The 18684-nt window shown below is 44.5% G+C and overlaps 1 protein-coding gene across 14 annotated transcripts in view; it reads right to left on the reverse strand.

Annotated features, from left to right (window-relative positions):
• The window catches only part of MGAT5 (alpha-1,6-mannosylglycoprotein 6-beta-N-acetylglucosaminyltransferase), a 321573-nt gene that overhangs the window by 39325 nt on the left and 263564 nt on the right, over positions 1-18684 (reverse strand). For all 14 annotated transcript variants that reach the window (XM_016164010.2, XM_016163995.2, XM_016164007.2 and 11 more), the window contains one exon: positions 1164-1313. In XM_016164010.2, coding sequence (XP_016019496.1) covers positions 1164-1313 — 150 coding nt within the window. The remainder of the gene's footprint in view (positions 1-1163; positions 1314-18684) is intronic.

The raw sequence follows: 18684 nt of genomic DNA on the forward strand, positions 1-18684 counted from the left end.
GATTAGAAATCGCTATTACGCCACAGAAGTTCACCCACTCAGCCTTTCTCCCGCAACTTGAAAATGAATAGTTATGGCCAGAACTGAAAAATTCACTATCGATAACAAGCTCTTTTGTCCTTTAGGAAATACTGAGGCCGAAATCTGCTTTCTTCTTTGCTCTGTATCCCTCACACAATGTCTGGCACATAGAGGCTGCTGAGTCATTATTTGTAATATTCATAAATAAAAGTTTATTAATAAACATGAGAGAGCTTATCTAATACATTAAAGTGCCAGCCGACTCTTCAAGGCCAAACTCTTGTCTATTTGCAAGTCTCCTAATTTCATTTGGTTCTTCCATGGCAGAACTAGATCTTGGGTGGACGTCCCCATGGTGTTGAAACAACACATTTATCATGCCGCTGAAACAGTCCTCCATCAGTGGCTTCCCCAACTACTTGCACCACAAGGTCAGAACTCTGTCTGTGACAATCAGACCCTCGGCCCTTTATCGTATTTTATTTTCACTATTTCCCAGCATAGACCAGCTAGTTTCTGACTCTCTCCTGAATGTGTCATCTCCACCTCCGCCACATGATTCTCACTCCCGTCTGTCCCAAATACCAGGTGCATCCACGCCCCATCCATTTTTCATCTTGTACATCTCTCATGATGCTTTCCTATTCCTTGAGCCTGAACGGCCTTTTCCCTCATCTGAACTTCTTCAGTGTCCTGTACAAATGAGGAGGTGTGAAGAAAAGCTAGTTGGGTACCGATTCCTTGAACAGTGGAGACTAGAGGAGAGTGTGTGTCTGTGTGTTGAGGGGGTGGGGGGGAGTTAAGCACCCCAGGCTTGCTGTAAAAGCTGCAGTTCTATCAGAAGGTCTGGCTCTCAAGACAAGGCCTCACTTTCCTATGTGCCGCTGTGTCCACAGGCCCTCACTTGATGCCTGGCACAGAGTAGGTCCTCAGTAAGTTTTACCTATAGTAACCCCCTTCCAAAATTCACTAACTTTACAGCTACAGCTGGTCTAGAAAACCACTGCCCAGAAATGACCTAAAGAGCTATCGCAGCATTGAAAAGAAAGCACCAGAGATTCTGATCCCATTTTTGACACCAATGGAAACAAACCTGAAAACAACATCGCTGATGAATTTTTACAAAGCTACTAAAACCTTACCTTCGTTTCTCGGAGAAGAAACTGCAGGTCCCGCCCACTGAGGATGCCGTGGTTTTTCACGTAACTGGGAATATTCTTTGTGCTGGAACCGTAAACGGTGGCATGCACTTCCATGTATGTGTGAATAATGTCTAAGTAGATCTTCTTATTCTATAGAGGAGATACAAGAAAAAGACATTTCTCATTTCTTTTCATTCTCATAACAACCTGTCTCATAGCTGAAGGCCACACAGATGGGAGTTCTTAATATGAAGATTACAGGAATTTGGTAACCCAACACCTAAAATTTCTTTCAAAAGTAATCTCACTGGATTTGGGGGGTAAAAATTGGCCATTGTACAATTTTGCAAGAAGAAACATATTATATAACAACACATTACTGAATACCAATGCTAGCTTAAGGCCGATTGTTTCGAAGTATCATCCTCGCTTGGTAAATTACCAGGACCCTACACTTTGCTTTTAGCTGGTCTTCCTTATATGGGAGGAAGTTTGGGGAAAGAAATCCCAGAGGACAGTCACTGGGACTAGAATATTTATCCAGAGATTCTAAGCTGTCCCCGAGGAGCACAGACATCCCCAGCTCTTGCCAATATTTTTAGTTATGATTAACTCATGTTGTCAGAACTGGATCCCACCTAATTTGCACCATGGAGAGAAGAGAGTTGCCCATAATATACAGTGATTGACTCGGCAGCTATAGAGAAATGACTATTCAGATCGAGAAAAGTGGAAAAGAGATTAAATCTAAACTCTGATGAGCCCCGAAACATTCAAGTTTTACTTTTATTAGCAGCAACACAAAACCTCTTTTCCATACTGAATTTCAAGGTACACTTTCTAAATCAAAACCACTTGCTAAGTGGAAGCAAGCTCACTTGCCTTTCCTCTTCATGCCTCCAGCACCACTAAACTGCATAAGCTGTATTTTGCAGGCCGTTTATTTTGTTTTGTTTTTAAGTTTGAAAGATTCAAGTTCTGCAATGTTTTCCAGTTGTATAAAAGTGGGACAAGGTTTCCCAGTTCTAAGCGTCTTCAGATGCATCAGGAAAATGAAGTGATAGCCAGTTTTATGTCTGAAGACTACAAGGAACATCGGGGTGTGGCATCAGCAGCCACAGAGTGCAGAAGGAGGGGAACCTGGCTCCGAGGAGGGGAGGCGGGGGCAGCAGCATTCCCTGCCTGCCCTGCAGGGCTGGGCCCTGATTCTAAGTGGTGGGGCAGCTCCTCATGGCATCAGGAGCCTGGTTCAGGGTCTGTCCTCTGCCATTCACTGCCCTGGTGAAGAATATCACAAAGGACACTCAACTCTGGGGGATGCGTGTTTCAGATCACGTATCCAAAGTCTTCATGACTGGTAAAACAGTATAATTCACACTCTCTATTTTATGCACTAGGATGAATCTTGTTTGGATCAACCAAGTCCAGCCCAACACTCTAATGTGTGAACTAAATGAGACACCTTGGCTGAAAATCTAATTTCATGCCAAGTTTGGTGTGGCTGGAAGATGCCGAATTCATTATTTCAGAGATATATACCCTTGAATTAGTGCAAAGGTGACTAAAAAAACAGTTTGTAAACTATGACTTCTCATTCATAGCTTGAGGCAAATTTAGGATCACCTCCCTGGTATAAGTTAATTCGAGGGGTTCTATGACATAGCTCTTGTGCTAGTGGTATTCGATGACTCCCCCCCTCCCTGGCCCCCACAAACCCTTTCTCAGAGACTCCATCCCTATCCACACACCCTGCCACTGATGAATAGCTGAGGGTGTTTCTGACCTGAGGGGGACCCACTTCTAGGCTGGCCAGCAGCCTGGGACAGTGTGGCCAAGCTCAGGAAGATAAGCAGAGCCAACTAGACCCTCTCTCGGGAGCTCAGAATCCCGTACACAGAGAAATTACTGCCAGATGGCCTTGGGCTTTTGAGCAAAAAGGTCATTCAGTGTTAGAGTCTGGACAATTACAGGCCAGATACAAGTTCTGAGGAAGCCAGCTGCCAGTTGTGGGGGTTAGAGGTGGGAACAGAATGAGGAAAGAGCTGAATAAAAGGAAAGGGGAAGACAGAGACAAAGAGTTGGTAAGAAATAAGCGGGACCTAGAGAGTGACTGAGACCTAGACATCTTCCCTGCAAGAGAGAGGGTGAGGAGGGAGGGAGAGGGAGAGAAACAGGAGGGGCGAGGGGAGGGGATAAAAGGAGAGAAAGAGGAGAAGCTAGGGGAGAGAGATGAAGAGAGAGTGAGTGAAGGAAGAAAGGAGAGAGACAGGAGAAAAACAGGGCCCAAGTTGCCTCTGGGTCCCACACCATCCACAGCTGCTCACTGCCCTAAACTCCACAGGTCTTGCTGGATCTTTACAATAATAGAAGCTACCCAAACTTTTCCCCACTCCACACTTTTACTTGAGCTACTGGGGTGGATTCCTTCCATCTGAAAGAAGGCATTTCCCTGTGAAAGCCAGCTGCTGTCTCATGGAGATGGACCAACAGCCCCTGAACCAGGTCTGCAGTGAGTGACAAAGAGAACATAAACAGTCTGCCTCGTTGCTGTCCTGGAGACCACTCACTACAGAGACTCACGGTTAAGATTCTGAGACCAAAAGCCTGGGAAAGGAACAATATGCCACTAGCAATCCTAGGAAAGGCTTGGGCTCCTTAAATTATAACAAGAGGGCAAGTTCGGGCAAATATAAAAAGGTAATGCAGAAGCTAATAAAGTCCATGAACTTGTTAACATCAAGGCATGGCAAAGTCTGAAAGCAGAAGCTACCTCCCGAGAGGATTTATATAATTCCATGAATGAGAAGCGTCACAACAGTTTATTAGAAAGGAAAAAAAAAAAAAACAAAAAACATTTCAAACATAACTCTAACCTTTGAAGTTGACGTGGCAACTAGGTGATCCCACCCCCGGTCTCTTGTTGCTACTTGTCAGAGTTCTGAAGAAATCTGCAGAGGGTGAACCATGTTATGGATTCCAGGTAAAGGTGACACAGGAGCCACTCACACTGAGGTGTCCCCCTTCACAAAGTTCACATTCACTGGATGCGAAAGGAACCAAAAGAGGGATCTCCAACTCAGAACCATCAACTGATTTTGGGTCAAAAACTCCAAATGCCTCCTGAACCTGTCCACCTGGGTGTGCTACAAAGGGTCAAGAAGTGACTCCATCACACCTTACTCTCCCAGACCGGCATCACTGCCCCCACCAGGCTCCTGGTCTCAGTGGCTGACATTAATCTCCCAGACAGGCACCTGGAATCACACCTATCGTTCCGCACATCAATTCAATCACAAGGCACTGTTGATTCCGCCTCTCTAATATTAAATTTGTTTCCTCCTTTCCGGGCCTTGATCCTTGCTCACCTGGACTGTGCCAGGATTAATACAACTGGCATCTTATCATATCTCCTCTGTGGCTCAGGAAGGTGATGCAACTCATCCATTGTTTCTATAAGCAAGCAAGCAAGCAAGCAAGCAGCATTGGGGGGCAGGGGACTAACCGAAAAACAAATATGTACAGCCATATTTGTATGCCATATTTGAACCATGCAAAGCAAGACAATATTGCATATAGACAATATTTTCATATACGGACATTTGTAGTTAAGTACAAAAATAGGCATGGAGATGACAGACGCCAACTTCTGGAGAGTGATGACTGAGGAAGGGAGAAAGGGTCTGGGGAAATGGATGAAGCTTTGGTCATATCTGTAATACGTCATTTCTGTTAAAAATACTGCAAAATATTACCGTTTATCATGTGGGTGATGGGTATATCTGATATATTTCACAGTTAAAATGTAAAAATTTTAAATACATGCAACAGAGAAATAACAGAAGCAAATCTCTGATTTCGAAGCTTGTGCCACCGCCACCACACTGGAAGCCTCGGTTCTTGCTGTGAAGATGTTCAAAGGATCTCCTTCTCTTTTCACTGTATATTGCTATCTTTTGTGTTTAAGAAATAGGGTGATGAGGTTTTTTAAATTAAGCATGGCCTTGTCTGCCTTTCCCCACCCATGGTTGGGCCCGAAGTGGGGAGAGGGCTGTGCAGCGGTGAGGACATTTCCTCCCCCGCCCTTATTTTGGACGTCCAGGTGCAGGGCAAAGGTGACCCCATGGAACTGGATGACCTGTTGGTCCATAACTGAATCAAGTTCACTCCCTAGAAAGCTTTCCCTCCTCAAGGGACCAAAGTCAAAGAAAATTATTCCCGAAACTCTATCTCCTACAAGTTTGTTGAGACACAGTGGAAAGGGGGCTGGCACTGAGTTCACACTGCAGCACGCCGCCCGCCTGCTTAGGCCGTGAGAGATGCCTCCAAGAGATCCCGGCTGAGCAACTTGCGGGCCCATAACAATTCCTGTCTGTAGCTCAATTTAAACTCTTTTTAAAAATAACCGATCGAGCTGATTAAAATTTCAGTCTACCTAAACTCACTTCAGGGTGGGGGTTGGGGGGAGGAAGAGGGGGGAGCGCGAAGGGAAAGGAGAGCGCGTGCTGGAGTAGAGGAGCCGTGTTTGCAGTGCGCAGTGCGTCCCCAGCTGTTTGTGATGTGGCTGGAGGCAGGGCGTTTGCAGAGCTGGCAGCTGGGCTTTCAGAGCAGCAACAGAGAGCTTTAGGAAAGACGATTCAATCTAAAGCGACAAGAGAGCAATTCTGCAGCAGGGGAAGAGGTAGAACGCAGAACGGGAGAACCAGGAGCCCTTTTCTCTAGCTGCTGAGTCGGAGTGCAGGAATATTCTTCCACAAATGGCAGGATTCTGAGCCTTCAGTTACAGTGGGTATCATACACTTTTCTTCCCTAGCAACCACCCTGCTCCCTACTGCGGACACACATGTCCCTTTTCCTGGATCCCATTTCTTCTCATCCATGTGACGTCTTGTGACCCGCCATTTAATAATAACACTAATAATTCTGCAGCCCTGCTCAAAGTTGGTTGGTCCACGGAGAGCACCTGGTGAGTACTGAGCCAGTGGGCATCCTCCCCAGGAAGAGCCGAATGGGTGTGGAAGAGTCAAAGCAGTGAGCTCCAAACAAGGCTACTAAAGGAAGCGTGGGTCCTGCTGGGAGTCAGGCTCCTGTCAGAGAAAAAGGAAGTCCTCGCACAGAGGAGGCCACATGTGAGAGCCTGTGTCCTGGCAGGGCCTTGGTCCATAGTTCCAGTTACACCTCAACCTCGGTGCATCCCTGCCTTTCCCTGGGTTCCAGGAGTCAGCCAGCCCCCATTCCGGCTAAGCTAGCAAAGCCGGGCTTCTGTTACTTCAGCATTACAAGTTCTGACACTTGCAATCAAACTCTTTATTTTGACCATCAAATTTTTAAATCAATTTTGAAGTAGTAGCTTCCACTTCTTCCCCCACAAATACATAAATTGGTCCACTCCACGGTTATATGGATATATAAGGATGAATCATATGTTCTAAGAAACACAAGGCCATAGAGTATGCCTTGCCCCAAAGCGGCCACGGAAGCTCCTTACTATTACTATGATGTAACCACCTGAAGGGGTGGGGTTTGACATGCTGACTCTACCAGCCTCCTTCACTCTCTTTGGCCCTGATCCCCTCTTGCTTGAGCTACTGTCGTGATCTCTGAGCTGAGCTCCTTGTCTGAATGGTGACACAACCTACAAGGCTTCTCAGATTCCCCTCACTGCATGTACTTCTTCCTCAGCTGGTGTTCAGATAAGCCAGGCTGCCCTCCACTGTTAGATTGGGAAGAATCTACTCCATGGGATGGGGGGCATGGGGTTGCCGTTCCTGAACAGCATCCCAGAAGTACAGAGGTGCTAGAACTTGTGAGGTGAAGCGGGGCCAATGAGAAAGAGGAAACAGGAGGGAGCAGGGAAAATGAAACTGCCCTGTTTTCCTGCAGACCAGGTATGCTAAGGCAGTTCCTCCTGGCACACCTTCCAGGCAGTGCAGAGCGCCCGGTGCCCGCTGCTGTGTCTGTGTGGCTCCCGGTGAGCAGGAGGCAGCACGGTCACACACTCCATCACATTATATTGGTCTCACATCCCCCCTCCTTCATCCTTACTGTCTTGGGCTTGTACTTCCTTCTGCAATAACTAGTAAAACTCGAATCTCTGCCTCAGGCTCTGCTTTCTAGAGGTCCTGGGGTAACACATTGTTTCTAGGTTCTTACCCCTTCAATCCACTCTCCACTAGCTTCCAAAATTGTAGTGTAATTCTCCCATACAGTCTTCATAGGCTGCTCATGGCATTGAAAGACCAACTATCTAGCTATGCACACAAGGCCCTTCACAATCTGGGCTCTACATGCTCTCCAGCTTTATCTTCTACTACAGTTGATCCCTGAACAACATGGGGGGTCAGGAGCACCTCCCATCCCTGCACAGAAAAAACATCTGCATATAACTTTTGACTCCCCCAAAACTTAGCTGTCCCCTGGTATTCGTGGGGGATTGGTTCCAGGACCCCTGCAGATACCCAAATCCATGGAAGCTCCAGTCCTCCGTAAAGGGCGTAGATCAATGCATACAGCCGGCTCTCCGCACCCATGACTCCCAACCATGGATCAAAAACAGGACAGGTATTTACTGAAAAAAAAAACCCCATGTATAAGCGGACCTATGCAGCTCAAACCTGTATTATTCAAGGATCAACTGCATTCCCTTTCCTCCTCTACCTGTACTCATTCCTCATTCCCAAATCCCTCCTACTGTCACATACATTTTGGCCATTTCCTTCCCCTGGGCATGCCCTTCCTTTTTTCCTCCTTTTCCCCCATGATGGACTCCTTCCCCTTCATCCTTTATAAATCAGAGTTCCCAGGCTCACAGGTGAAGTTAACCAACCTCCACTGTGCCATTAATATTGTTTAATTAAACGAGGAGGCCATTAGGCTGAGGGGGCGAATGCCCTGGCGGGGCTGCCTAGGTAAGAGAAACAAAATCTACGCCTGTAAATGCCTCAGTGCTTCTCAATCAAATGCTAAGGACAACCCATCATGTCAACTAGGCTTGCTACTACAGACACTCAACTAGTTTCCTTTATCTTTGTTTCTGCATTTTCTCTCCCTAAATCTTTCCCCTGGCTCCTGTCAGAGGAGCACTCTTAACTACTTCTGGTTTGGCATTGACAAACTGGAATTAATTTCTGCTCAAATAAACTCTTAAAAATTTTTAATATGCCTCGGTTGATCTTTTAACAGCATCTTCTTCCTGCTTGGCCTCTCTGGGCTGCACTATCACTGTGTCCAGCCTAAGGGACTGAGAACTTCTCAAGGGCAGGACACCGCTGGTTCAGAGCCTGGCACAGAGCAGGTGCTCTGTAAATACGCACTGGCTGGACGAGGAAACAGAGAGGCCGCATGAGCCACAAACCATTTACGGGCCCATGGAAAGGACGGTCTTGGCACGGCCCAGCCCCTTCAGACTCCCACCCTGGTCCCGCCCTGCTTCTCGCCCTGTTTCAGGAGCCACGTTCTCCGCCAACAAAACACGCTCCCAGCAAAGCTGTAGGTACACGACTTTACCTAAAGGTATATTTCAAAATAAAAGGAGAGTGCAAACCTTAAACGTTATTATTTTATAATCGATACGTCTTCCTTTTGACATAGCTAAGGTTCTCAGTCGGGAGTGGTGAGGTGAAGGGAAGGCAGGGAGGGAGCGAGGGAAGGAAGGAGGGAGGCCAAAAGAAACCAACTCATCTGTTTGTTCCTGAAGGCTACATACAATTCAACAGGGATGAAAAATTCTTCTATTCCAAGATTAGAAATAAAGTTCTAAAATGCGAATCTTTGTGCATTTAAGCAGTGAAGCAGAAGTAAGTTACATTATGGAATAAAGTCTTTGAAATCCTTGGCTCCTTTATTTCAGCAACCCTCCCTCCCCCAAGGTAAAGGTGTGTGTGGAGGGGTGGTCCATGCTGTGTCCCACTGGGGCCTCCTAGGGCTCTGGAAGACCCTGGGAAGCTAAGATTCTTAAAGCCTGTCCACTTCTGATCCCTCCTCCCCAATCCTTCTCTCTCAAGAACGGTGAGGAAGGACGGTGCTCAATAAGTGCAGTGGGGATCACATGGGGAACCTCGCTCTCTTGCCTCCAGCCTGGCCTGCGGTCCACCTACAGGCCTTCGGGCAATAAAAATAAGAAAATCTGCTTGCTTTTGCTGGACTGGGCTCCACACTTACTCTTGACCGGATCTTATCTGGTATAAATTGCAACTCATCTGGGGAAATAGTTGGCTGCACTCAAGTATGATACGAGTGGTTCTAGAACCTACTTGCCTTTGAGGACAAAAAAAAATGGATGGTGACGGGGGAGGGGGGGCGAGCAAAAGGTAATACTATTCACAAACACGTTCCTTATTATTTTTTATTGTCTGGTTAGGTGAAAATTTTGGTCTCTGGCCTGAAGAAAGAAACTGGGAGACTTCTGAGGCTAAATGGATAACTCAGAGCAATCAGCCCTATCTTTGCAACTTGACGAATCTATAAATTGGGAATAATACACTCCTCAGTTATATTAGATACCTTCTAAGTGTGCTGCGCTACAATTGGGGATTATAAAATGTATGTACCAGCTGTTAAATATGTACCTTATTTTAAAATATATAGTGCTAACACTGCCCCCAACCCAAAAAATGGATCAAGCTAGAAATGAGTCCCAAGATGGCTCGAGCCTTCACCTCACTGCTCAACCTGAACCAGCGCCCATGTTCCTCCAGGAACTCGGTGCTGACTAAGTATACATCTCCATTTTCCAAGCAACTTCCAGGTTCCAGGGATTTCTCTGCCTTAGCACTGGAGCTTTCCACTATTTAGTGAATGCCTCTTAAAGGATCCTGGGGACCCACCAGGCAGTTTGTGAAAACAAAAATCCATTTGACATGACCTCCTTTCTGCTTTGAGAAGTGCAGGAGGTCTTCAAATTGTAAAGCTGGCTTCTCTTCCCCCCGAGTGCACATACAGCCATTTATGAATAATGATGCCCCTTACTCTGCTCTGACGGCTACAGGCCTAAAGCAGTGAAGCCCACCCGCTATGCTACTGTGCTTAGAAGACAGGCTGAAAGGCTGGAAACAGGCCACTGTGGCCCAAATGTGTCAAAAGACTCTTCCAGGTGTCGCAGTGGAGGGTTAGAAAACTGAGAGGCTGCCTTGGAAAAACTGAAGTTGTATTTTTTTTTATAGACCCTCTACAGGGTCAGCGAATTGTGGATTGAGCAGACTTGACCTGTGAGTCTCATCTATGCCTGAAAAAGTGGAAATGATATCCCAACGGGCTTTGGCCAGTGCCTGACAATCAAATGCTGTCTAAAGGCAAAGGAGAACTGGCCACTCTGCAGGACAGTCCTGTGTGTCTCTGGGGAAGGATTTCGGAGCACCAGGGCTGGACGGCACCACAGCAGAGCATTATGGTCACTCCGGTGGAGGACATACTAGGGTGTGAACACGAGGCTGCTCGTTCCAATTTAACTGAGGCCCCAAATGCCAGCAACTGAACAACAGGTCCCAAGATCCCCCCACAAAGTGAGCAGCCAGCTCACCTCCTCACACCTGAGGGGGTAGGAGGGAGGCTGTCCTTGGGGGACTGTTGGCTGGTTCTCCTTCTCTGCCTAACCAGGTAAGAAAGGTCTCTATGGGACCACTTAGAGAACTTTACCTGCATGCCCAGGAATTTCTGGGGCACACAGTTGGCTCCAGACTCAAACCTTAAAAGTCCTCATGCTCGAAGACTGGGGCTAGGAAGATGCCCCCAAGGAGTTGTCATGGGCAGGGCCTGCTTTCTGATAGGCAGAGACCCCAGAGCTTCTCAAAGGAATAGGTGCTAGTTTCTTGCTGCAGGTGTAGATGGCATAGAAGGGCACCCAACTGGGTCCTACAGGAAAGGGCACTGTCTCAGGGGGCAACAGGAAGTGTGCACTGCTGGCAACCAGCCCTGAGGGCGAGCCACACAGCCAACCTGAGGTGGCATTGCCTGCAGTAAGGGAGTGAATTACTGCAAGTGAGGGACTCATGGGAAGAGGGAGTACCCAGAGACACACACAGTCCCACCAAAGAGGTTCAGCATTAGACACCCAGGCAGCACTAATCCTAGTGGGTGCCAGTTCCATTCATACAAGAGTTTCTCCGCCCTCTTATCTTGGGCCTCTCCACACTGTGTCCTTGGAGGAACTATTAGCAGCCTGGTTTGGGAAACAGGAAGATGGTGTGTGTGTGTGGGGGGGGGGGGGGTAAGATGGTGACCTGCAAGCTGGGAAGGCAGATGAGATGACCATACATGCCCACCTTGACCTGAGGCTTCTCAGGCAAAGCAGAACTCAGAAGTGGGGAGAAAGGAGCTTAACATGAAATGATGTTGTTTCTCCAATTAAATGGAACTGTAGTTCCATTAAACTGGAATGGATACTTGAATTATGGTACTTGGATTGCTCTTGGAACTAAAAGTAACAGAGCCCCCTCCCTCCCACCTGCATCCCACCTTTGGTGAGTTGCAGGACCTTCCCAAAATTGTATGCAAGTGCCAGGAAGACTAACTCTATAGCTCCAGAGAAGAAAAAGTTGTTTCTTCTTTGAATTCAATGGAGTCCCACTCTTTCAACTTAACTATTACACATACAAGGTGAATTAGATAGAACATGGATAAAATGTTTTAATTTGAATAACTGTAAATCTATATGTGGTTTAGAAAAACATAAGTATCACATTCATGTGATATAAGTACCATATTTCCTCTTTATTAATCACTTAGGACATGGCTAGAGCAATTATGTTAAAAACTAGTCCATTAAAAATATTAGGACATTAATAGTCCGTGTGGGGTATGGATATAACGAAAGTCCTGATTTGTTGTGGATGACTTTAGTTTAGAAACAGGTACCTAAAAGCAGTGGTGGAGAGCCTCATTTTACAGGTAAGGACACTGAGAGGTAAGAAAGGGCGACATCCTGTCATTCTGCCAAGCATACTGGTGGCAAGACCATAGCCAGGAGACTCAAGGTCACTCCTTTTATCAGACGGCAGAAACAGAGTGAGGTAAGAAGCCCTGGGAAAATGCATTTGAGCAGCAAATGCGCAGAGAGATGGAAGAGGCAGGTGGTACGTAGGAGAGTCAAAAGAAAAAAAAGTGGTAAATCATTTCACTTAATGTGAATTGTCTCACTTTTCAAAAGTCCAGGGATGAAAAGTGTCCTCAGATACTTTTTTACCCTGCGGCAGAGTGAACTGCAGAGTCAACTGCAAAGTCCCCAGCAAACGCTATGCAGGAAGTTCCTTCCCCCTGTCTGACCTTGAATGACCCTCTCCCCTGTGAATTTTCAAGTTATCCAAAAGAAAAGTCTTTTTCTTGGGTGAAGTCGTACAAGGTGACTCAGAGTAAAGTGTTTGGAGGCAGAAGGCCTGGGTACAAAGCCTTAGCTCTCCTGGAACTGCCTTGATAAGGTTGGACAACCTACTTTGTCTTTTACAATTTCAAGTTCCTCTGTTGGGAAAATGAGGGGCTTGATGACTTGAAGGTCCTCTGAGCCCTAAAGACCCTGATTTTTAATTTATGGCTTAATGGACCTTCCTCTCTTCATTCCCAGGGGGAACACATCCATCAGTCTGCAAAGGAAAGGAGGCACAGTGGCTGCTGATGGCCCCCAGGTCACCTTTCCCATCAGCTCGCCCAGACCTGGGTGTTTAGTGCTGGCTGTTAACCTCACAGCTCTCTCCTCTCCAGAGAACTGCCCTCCAGGAGGAGGGCCAATGACCATCAAGAGGTGACAACAGAGACCCTATCTCAAGGTGGCGCCAACTCTGGAACAACTTACCCTCCACTTCTACTTCCCCCAAAAAACAGACTGAGGCTAGTCTCCAACTGAAAGCCCGAGGAGTACCTGCAGCATTTGAAGTGGAAAGGGGATCATGTGTTAACACCCGTCTTTTAGGTCAAAGATTATTTTCTGTAATAACCATGAAATGAAAAATAATGGTCAGAAAAGAAACGTAGGCCGTGAACATTTTCTTTCTGGACTTTGTATATGTAATCTTGTCAATAAAGAATAAAAAATAATATTATGTGAAAACAAAAAATAGGTTAGTACTTTTTATCATTTCAACATATTTTTCTACAAAGTGGGAAAAATCTATGTTGGTCTTTCTCGGTAGTGAATGACAACCTTTTCTAGTTTTGATTAACTTCTGTAGATCTGCCATTGACTCCATCAGAACCAATGCTCTTCATATATTCATGTTAATGTAGTATAGCCATATTTGTTCATCTATCTTTACTCATTGTTTATAGAGAAATACATTTTATTAATTTCACAGTTTCTTTTGTATGAAGCAAGATCTACAAATAAGAACAAAGTGACTGGCAGAATACGTACCCAACCTGGGTATGTAATAGCTTTCCTGCCGTTTCTAACTTTCCCACAGGTAATTACCTTACAACCAGTGAACAAACAAACAAAAACACCTGCTCCAAAATCTACTTTTGGTAGCCCTTAAGGGCCCAGTTCACGTGTAGTAATTATGTAGAACTCTGGGGGACGAGATAAAGGGAGAAGGTCCAGTTTTGTTGGGAAAACAGGCAAGGAAAACTGAACACAAGCCAGCGAACAGTGCACATCTTCGTCTTTCACACTAAAAAAAAAAAAAAAAGAGTGTATCCCTCTCGGCTCCCCTTCCTGCTGCTAGTCTCTCCTGGCTCAGAATAAGGGAAGCTTCGGTTTGATGAACCACACATAAGCACAGGAGTTAACGCTGTACTGAATACACACATGCTTCTCCCTGAACCCTGCAAAAGCAGAGGTGGGGTGGAGGGCAAGAGGTTCCGCTAATTTGATGAATTATAAACAACACAAGACCAGGTATTGTGGAGAAACACAGTGACATTCAGTTTGGGACTAAAAACAGTTTCATTTAGTGCTTCATTTACTATAAGAGAATTAATAAAATGATCCTATGATAGTTTTTAGAGGTGTTCTTCTCTTCAGAGTCCAAATTAATAGTAAAAAGCACAACTATGGGGATTTCAAGACAGCCAGATTCAGGTTAGGTCACCAATGTGTCCTCTGGTGCCATCCCAGATCTTGACTGCAAAGTCAGCACAGAAAGATGACACAATCCAAGAAAGACATAATTTAGTGTGCCAGGAAGTTCTCATTGCTGGAATGGTTATAACGGGTACACAGCAGTGCTTCAAAAACACTGAGGATGTTTTGAAGATCCTTACGCTTGGTGGTTCTTACCAATTGGCATTCAGTTTAAACATTGTTTCTCAGAATGTATGGCAGAGGTGGGTCACCTGTCATCAAACCCACTTCATTACTCAGAGTAAGAGGGGAGAATTGGTCTCTGCCCGTGAGCAGTCGTTCTGTGGACAGGCCAGACTCCACATGGATCTGAAATTTCTGGGGGATCCACCCATATCTGTGCAAAATTTAGTAGGCAGTCTAGGGTCAAGAATGAAGCAATCTGGGTTTTTATTCCAGCTCTGTAACTTCTTGTGGGACCTTGAGCAAGTTCCCAACCTTTCGTTTTCTTACCTGCAAAATAAGGGAATACTAAACCTGCCCTATTATTTTAAGGGCAACCACAGAAACAAATGAGACCTTTAAAATGATTATGTGAAGGGGTCCAAATATCTACCACATGGTCTGACACACACACACACAGAATCACACAACGTTCTCTGCTGTGACTCTGAAAGAGTGCTACCCAGCACCTTGTTATGGAAGAAGCAGGGCAGACCACTGACCCCAGAAGTGCAATGCCTCCATATGGTAGAGGGCAGACGCCCTTTGCTCACCAAGGGGTCTTCGTCCTCGACACTGGGCCCCTGACAGAGGGATCCCTGCATCTGGGTGGCTGGTGCAGGCTTGCTTCCACCTTCCACATTGCTGTTTAGCATTTGTAGTTTTAAGCTCCATCACATAAGGGCTGTGCTGGTTAAATTTCTTCTCCAAGGCATTCAGCACAATGCCACATGCATTAATACCCACGACTTCCTGATGATAGATGTGTCAGTTTGCAATAATGTGCATAATCTCTCCCCTCAGAATAGCAAGTGTCAACACATCTTTGTTGGAAAGGCTGGGACCTGACATGTGATAAACTAGGCCATTTAAAACAGAAGACAGTCTCTTGGGCTCCTTTCTTCCATTGTTCCAATCAAACTAAGAACCACCTTCTAAATTCCAGGTATAATCTCTCAGCACTTTTTGAGGGAGCCATGGTGTATGGACTGAGATTGTGATTTCGGCACAGCAGTAAAAGTTCCCCTCAAAGGGCAGCTAACTGTTGGTCTTTAGGTGAAGGATTGATTTTAGGAAGGAAGCTAAAAATACCTTCCTTCCCTCTCCTTGAAATAAATCACATGCCTCTTGAAATTTCTTCACTTCATTCCTGACTTTCTAAAACATCGAGATAGCAATATAAAACTTATCAGCCTAATTAGCACACATTTGAATCTAAAATGCTGCAAACAAATATATTCAGAAAGGAAAAGCAGCTAAAGTGTCTTATTTAGCAGGAGTTTGAAAACAGAAACAATTAAAATACACTGGGAAAGTAAAGCTGAGGTCTCGCACCTGTCCATCATTTTGGAAAATCTCTTTCACACTTTCTATATCCTCCTCTTTCAATCAACACCTCTCTCCTGCACCCTTCACGTTTCTCAAGCACTGTGCAAGTTCTGCAGCTCTGCCCCCGAACCAACACTCATTAGAATCTCCCTAGAGAGGTATGAGTAAAAGGGTGATAGACTTGGAGTCTGGACATTTAGGTTTCAGTCTGGACTCTGCCACTTACTGGCTATGTGTCCTTGGATGAGCTGTTTTACCCACTTATGCCAGGATTCCTCAGGTGATATAACCACTCTCCCTTCCAGAGATGTCCAAAAGATCACACAAGATGATTTGGCTAAGTGACTTTAACTACAAAGAGAGCCAGTGGCATAGGAGTCTTCTCAGGATTTCTTAACCTTGTCTTCTATACCAGTCAAACCTTTCTTTACCCCATGTCCACGGCTAACTGTTGTCTCCAGTCTTGGTTCAAGAGACTCTCCTGCTAAGAAATGCCTTCTGCTTGTTACCACCTCAGGCAGTCCTTTTTGAAGCGCTCTGAATGGCACTTTGCTCAAGCATATCACTAACAGAGCCATCTGCTGTACTGCCTCCCATTTGTTAAACACTGCCTGAGAGCTCTGTGAATCGCTTTCGTCTACTTGATTCCAAGCTACTAGGAGGTCAAGGACCTAGTCATATACATCTCTGGTCATGAGTCGGCACCATCGGAAGATGCTCAATAAACATCTGCTAAATGAAACAGTCAGAAATCCAAGAAGCAAAGATCTGGGTTCTGGAACAAGACAAAGAGCAGCAGAAGTCTGAGAGTTGGATAACTGATACTAAAGAAGGAACGTTTTTCCAGAAAAAGAAGTGGCCCATTTCAGTGGAGACCTTGGCCCAAACAATTTGATGTTTCAAAGGAACTTTGCAGTGACTATTTTTGCTAACATAGGTGACCACTATCTTGGATATTTTTTTTCTGGTGGGTGAACACTGAGTTTTTATATATTAGAATACACATGTGACTTAAATTTGTCCTTGGTGATAGACTATTCCCTGCAGATATTAGTGGAAATAGAGTCAGATTACAGTCCTTCAGAAGTCCCATATTTGAAATGATTATAGTGCCCTGCCATATGGTTCAAAATAAAATTTCATTTCTGAAAGCAACAGAAAGTTGTATGTTGAAAATATATAATATCTTTCCGTATTTTCTGGTTTTGCAAGTGAACCGTAATTTTGTTTTTGGTGTCCGGTTTGTTAGAGGGCACCACTGCTTTGCTGGAACCTCACGCGTGCAGTGCATAACGAAGGGGACGCCAAAGAGGGATACGCAAGGTGCACTGGGATGTAAACAACAACTACAACCGAACAAATATCATGGAAATGTTTAAAGTTTTCCATGTTTTTACAATGTATGTAATATTGTTGTAATACTACACAACTTATCAAAAAATTGAGATTCGCAGATTGGGAGGACACGTTCAAAATTTTTTGTTGTTGACATGGCTGCCACAATGAAAAAAAGAAACTTTAGACCAAATGGCAATCTAGCCCTGAAGAGAAGCTTACAAATAATCACTTGCCCACAGCAAAATGAAGTCTGCAAGTCAAATTCTGCTGGCATCTATTTTTCCTAGAAGGCAGGGTTAGAAAAAGCATAATCTGTCTCAGTTATTTGTCTTTCTCAATTGAGAAAGAATTGTACCAAGAGAATGATGGCATTCTAAATTCCAGCAGAATGTAGAAAAGGGAGAGTGAACATCCTCATTAAAAAGGTTCAATAGAGGAGGCATTTGGTCTCCTGTGCTCTCGAAAGAATTTCTGAGCTCAGGGGTATATAGCTTCTCTTCAAGAGAGTCACCTAACACTCATTTGGGGGAAAAAAAAAAAAAAAAACACACAAGCTCTCCAAACTTATTATAGGAGCAGCTTACCATATTCCACATCAGTTCTGATTTCAAATGTATTCAGGTCACCTTCACACACCATTAACTCAGTTACCCACCATGCCATTAGATACCATATGTGCATGACTGCAGGCCTCTGAGTCTCCAGGAAAAATATTAATCACCAGGAAACCTATCTAGCTGGTAGGTCTGATAGTTCAGATAGTGAAGCATATGGACATAGGCTGAGGCTTAACTCTATTTATTTAAAAAAAAAAAAATTAAAGCAAGAAAGCTTTCCTTCTAAAAAAAAAAAGCAAATATGGAAAAAGCAGAGGGTGCTAGGACAGTACAGATGTTATCCTGGTCTCTTTCCTTAGATGATTTATCGGATGTTCCCAAACTTAGCATTCTCAAAATTTAAATAGGATAAATTTAAAAGTCCATACACCATCAATAAGAATAACTGCAATGATCTGAAAAACATCAAATATATTTAAATTGAGTTCATAAAGATACTTAATTAGAATGCCAACCTTTGCAAGCAGTAATGAACTAATTGATCTAGGCAATGATTCTTAATGGCTGAGAACATCAAGAAAAGCAAGATAACCAGACTTCCATGCCTCCTGATGTTAATACCCAACTATACCTATGAAGTAGCCTTGCAAAAAATCAAACCTGAAAGTGTAATATCTTATCTACCAAATTCAGAAAATATAGTTAGGAGAGAATGACTGCAAACCACATCATGGGTACACAATTAGCAAAATTCAGACTCGGGATAAATAATCTGATTTCTTTGACAAACTTCTGTTAAAAAAGACTTAAGGAATACACTAATCATAAAGTGTAATCTTATTTACATTGTGACTGAATAAAGTGAAAAAATTTTAAAAAGACAATTTAAGAAATCTGAACACTGTGTATTTGATATTAAGAACTTATTATTTTTAAGTGTGAAATGGTACTATTGTTAATTTTTTTTTGAGTCTTTATACTTTAGAGGATATACACTGAAATATTTAGGGATGAAATGAGATGTCTTGGGTTTGCTTGAAAATAATCTGGGGGCAGGGGATAAAGATGAAACATGATTGAACGAGAGCTG

The sequence above is a fragment of the Rousettus aegyptiacus genome, unplaced genomic scaffold (assembly GCF_014176215.1).
Source record: "Rousettus aegyptiacus isolate mRouAeg1 unplaced genomic scaffold, mRouAeg1.p scaffold_m13_p_2, whole genome shotgun sequence".
Taxonomy (NCBI): domain Eukaryota; kingdom Metazoa; phylum Chordata; class Mammalia; order Chiroptera; family Pteropodidae; genus Rousettus; species Rousettus aegyptiacus.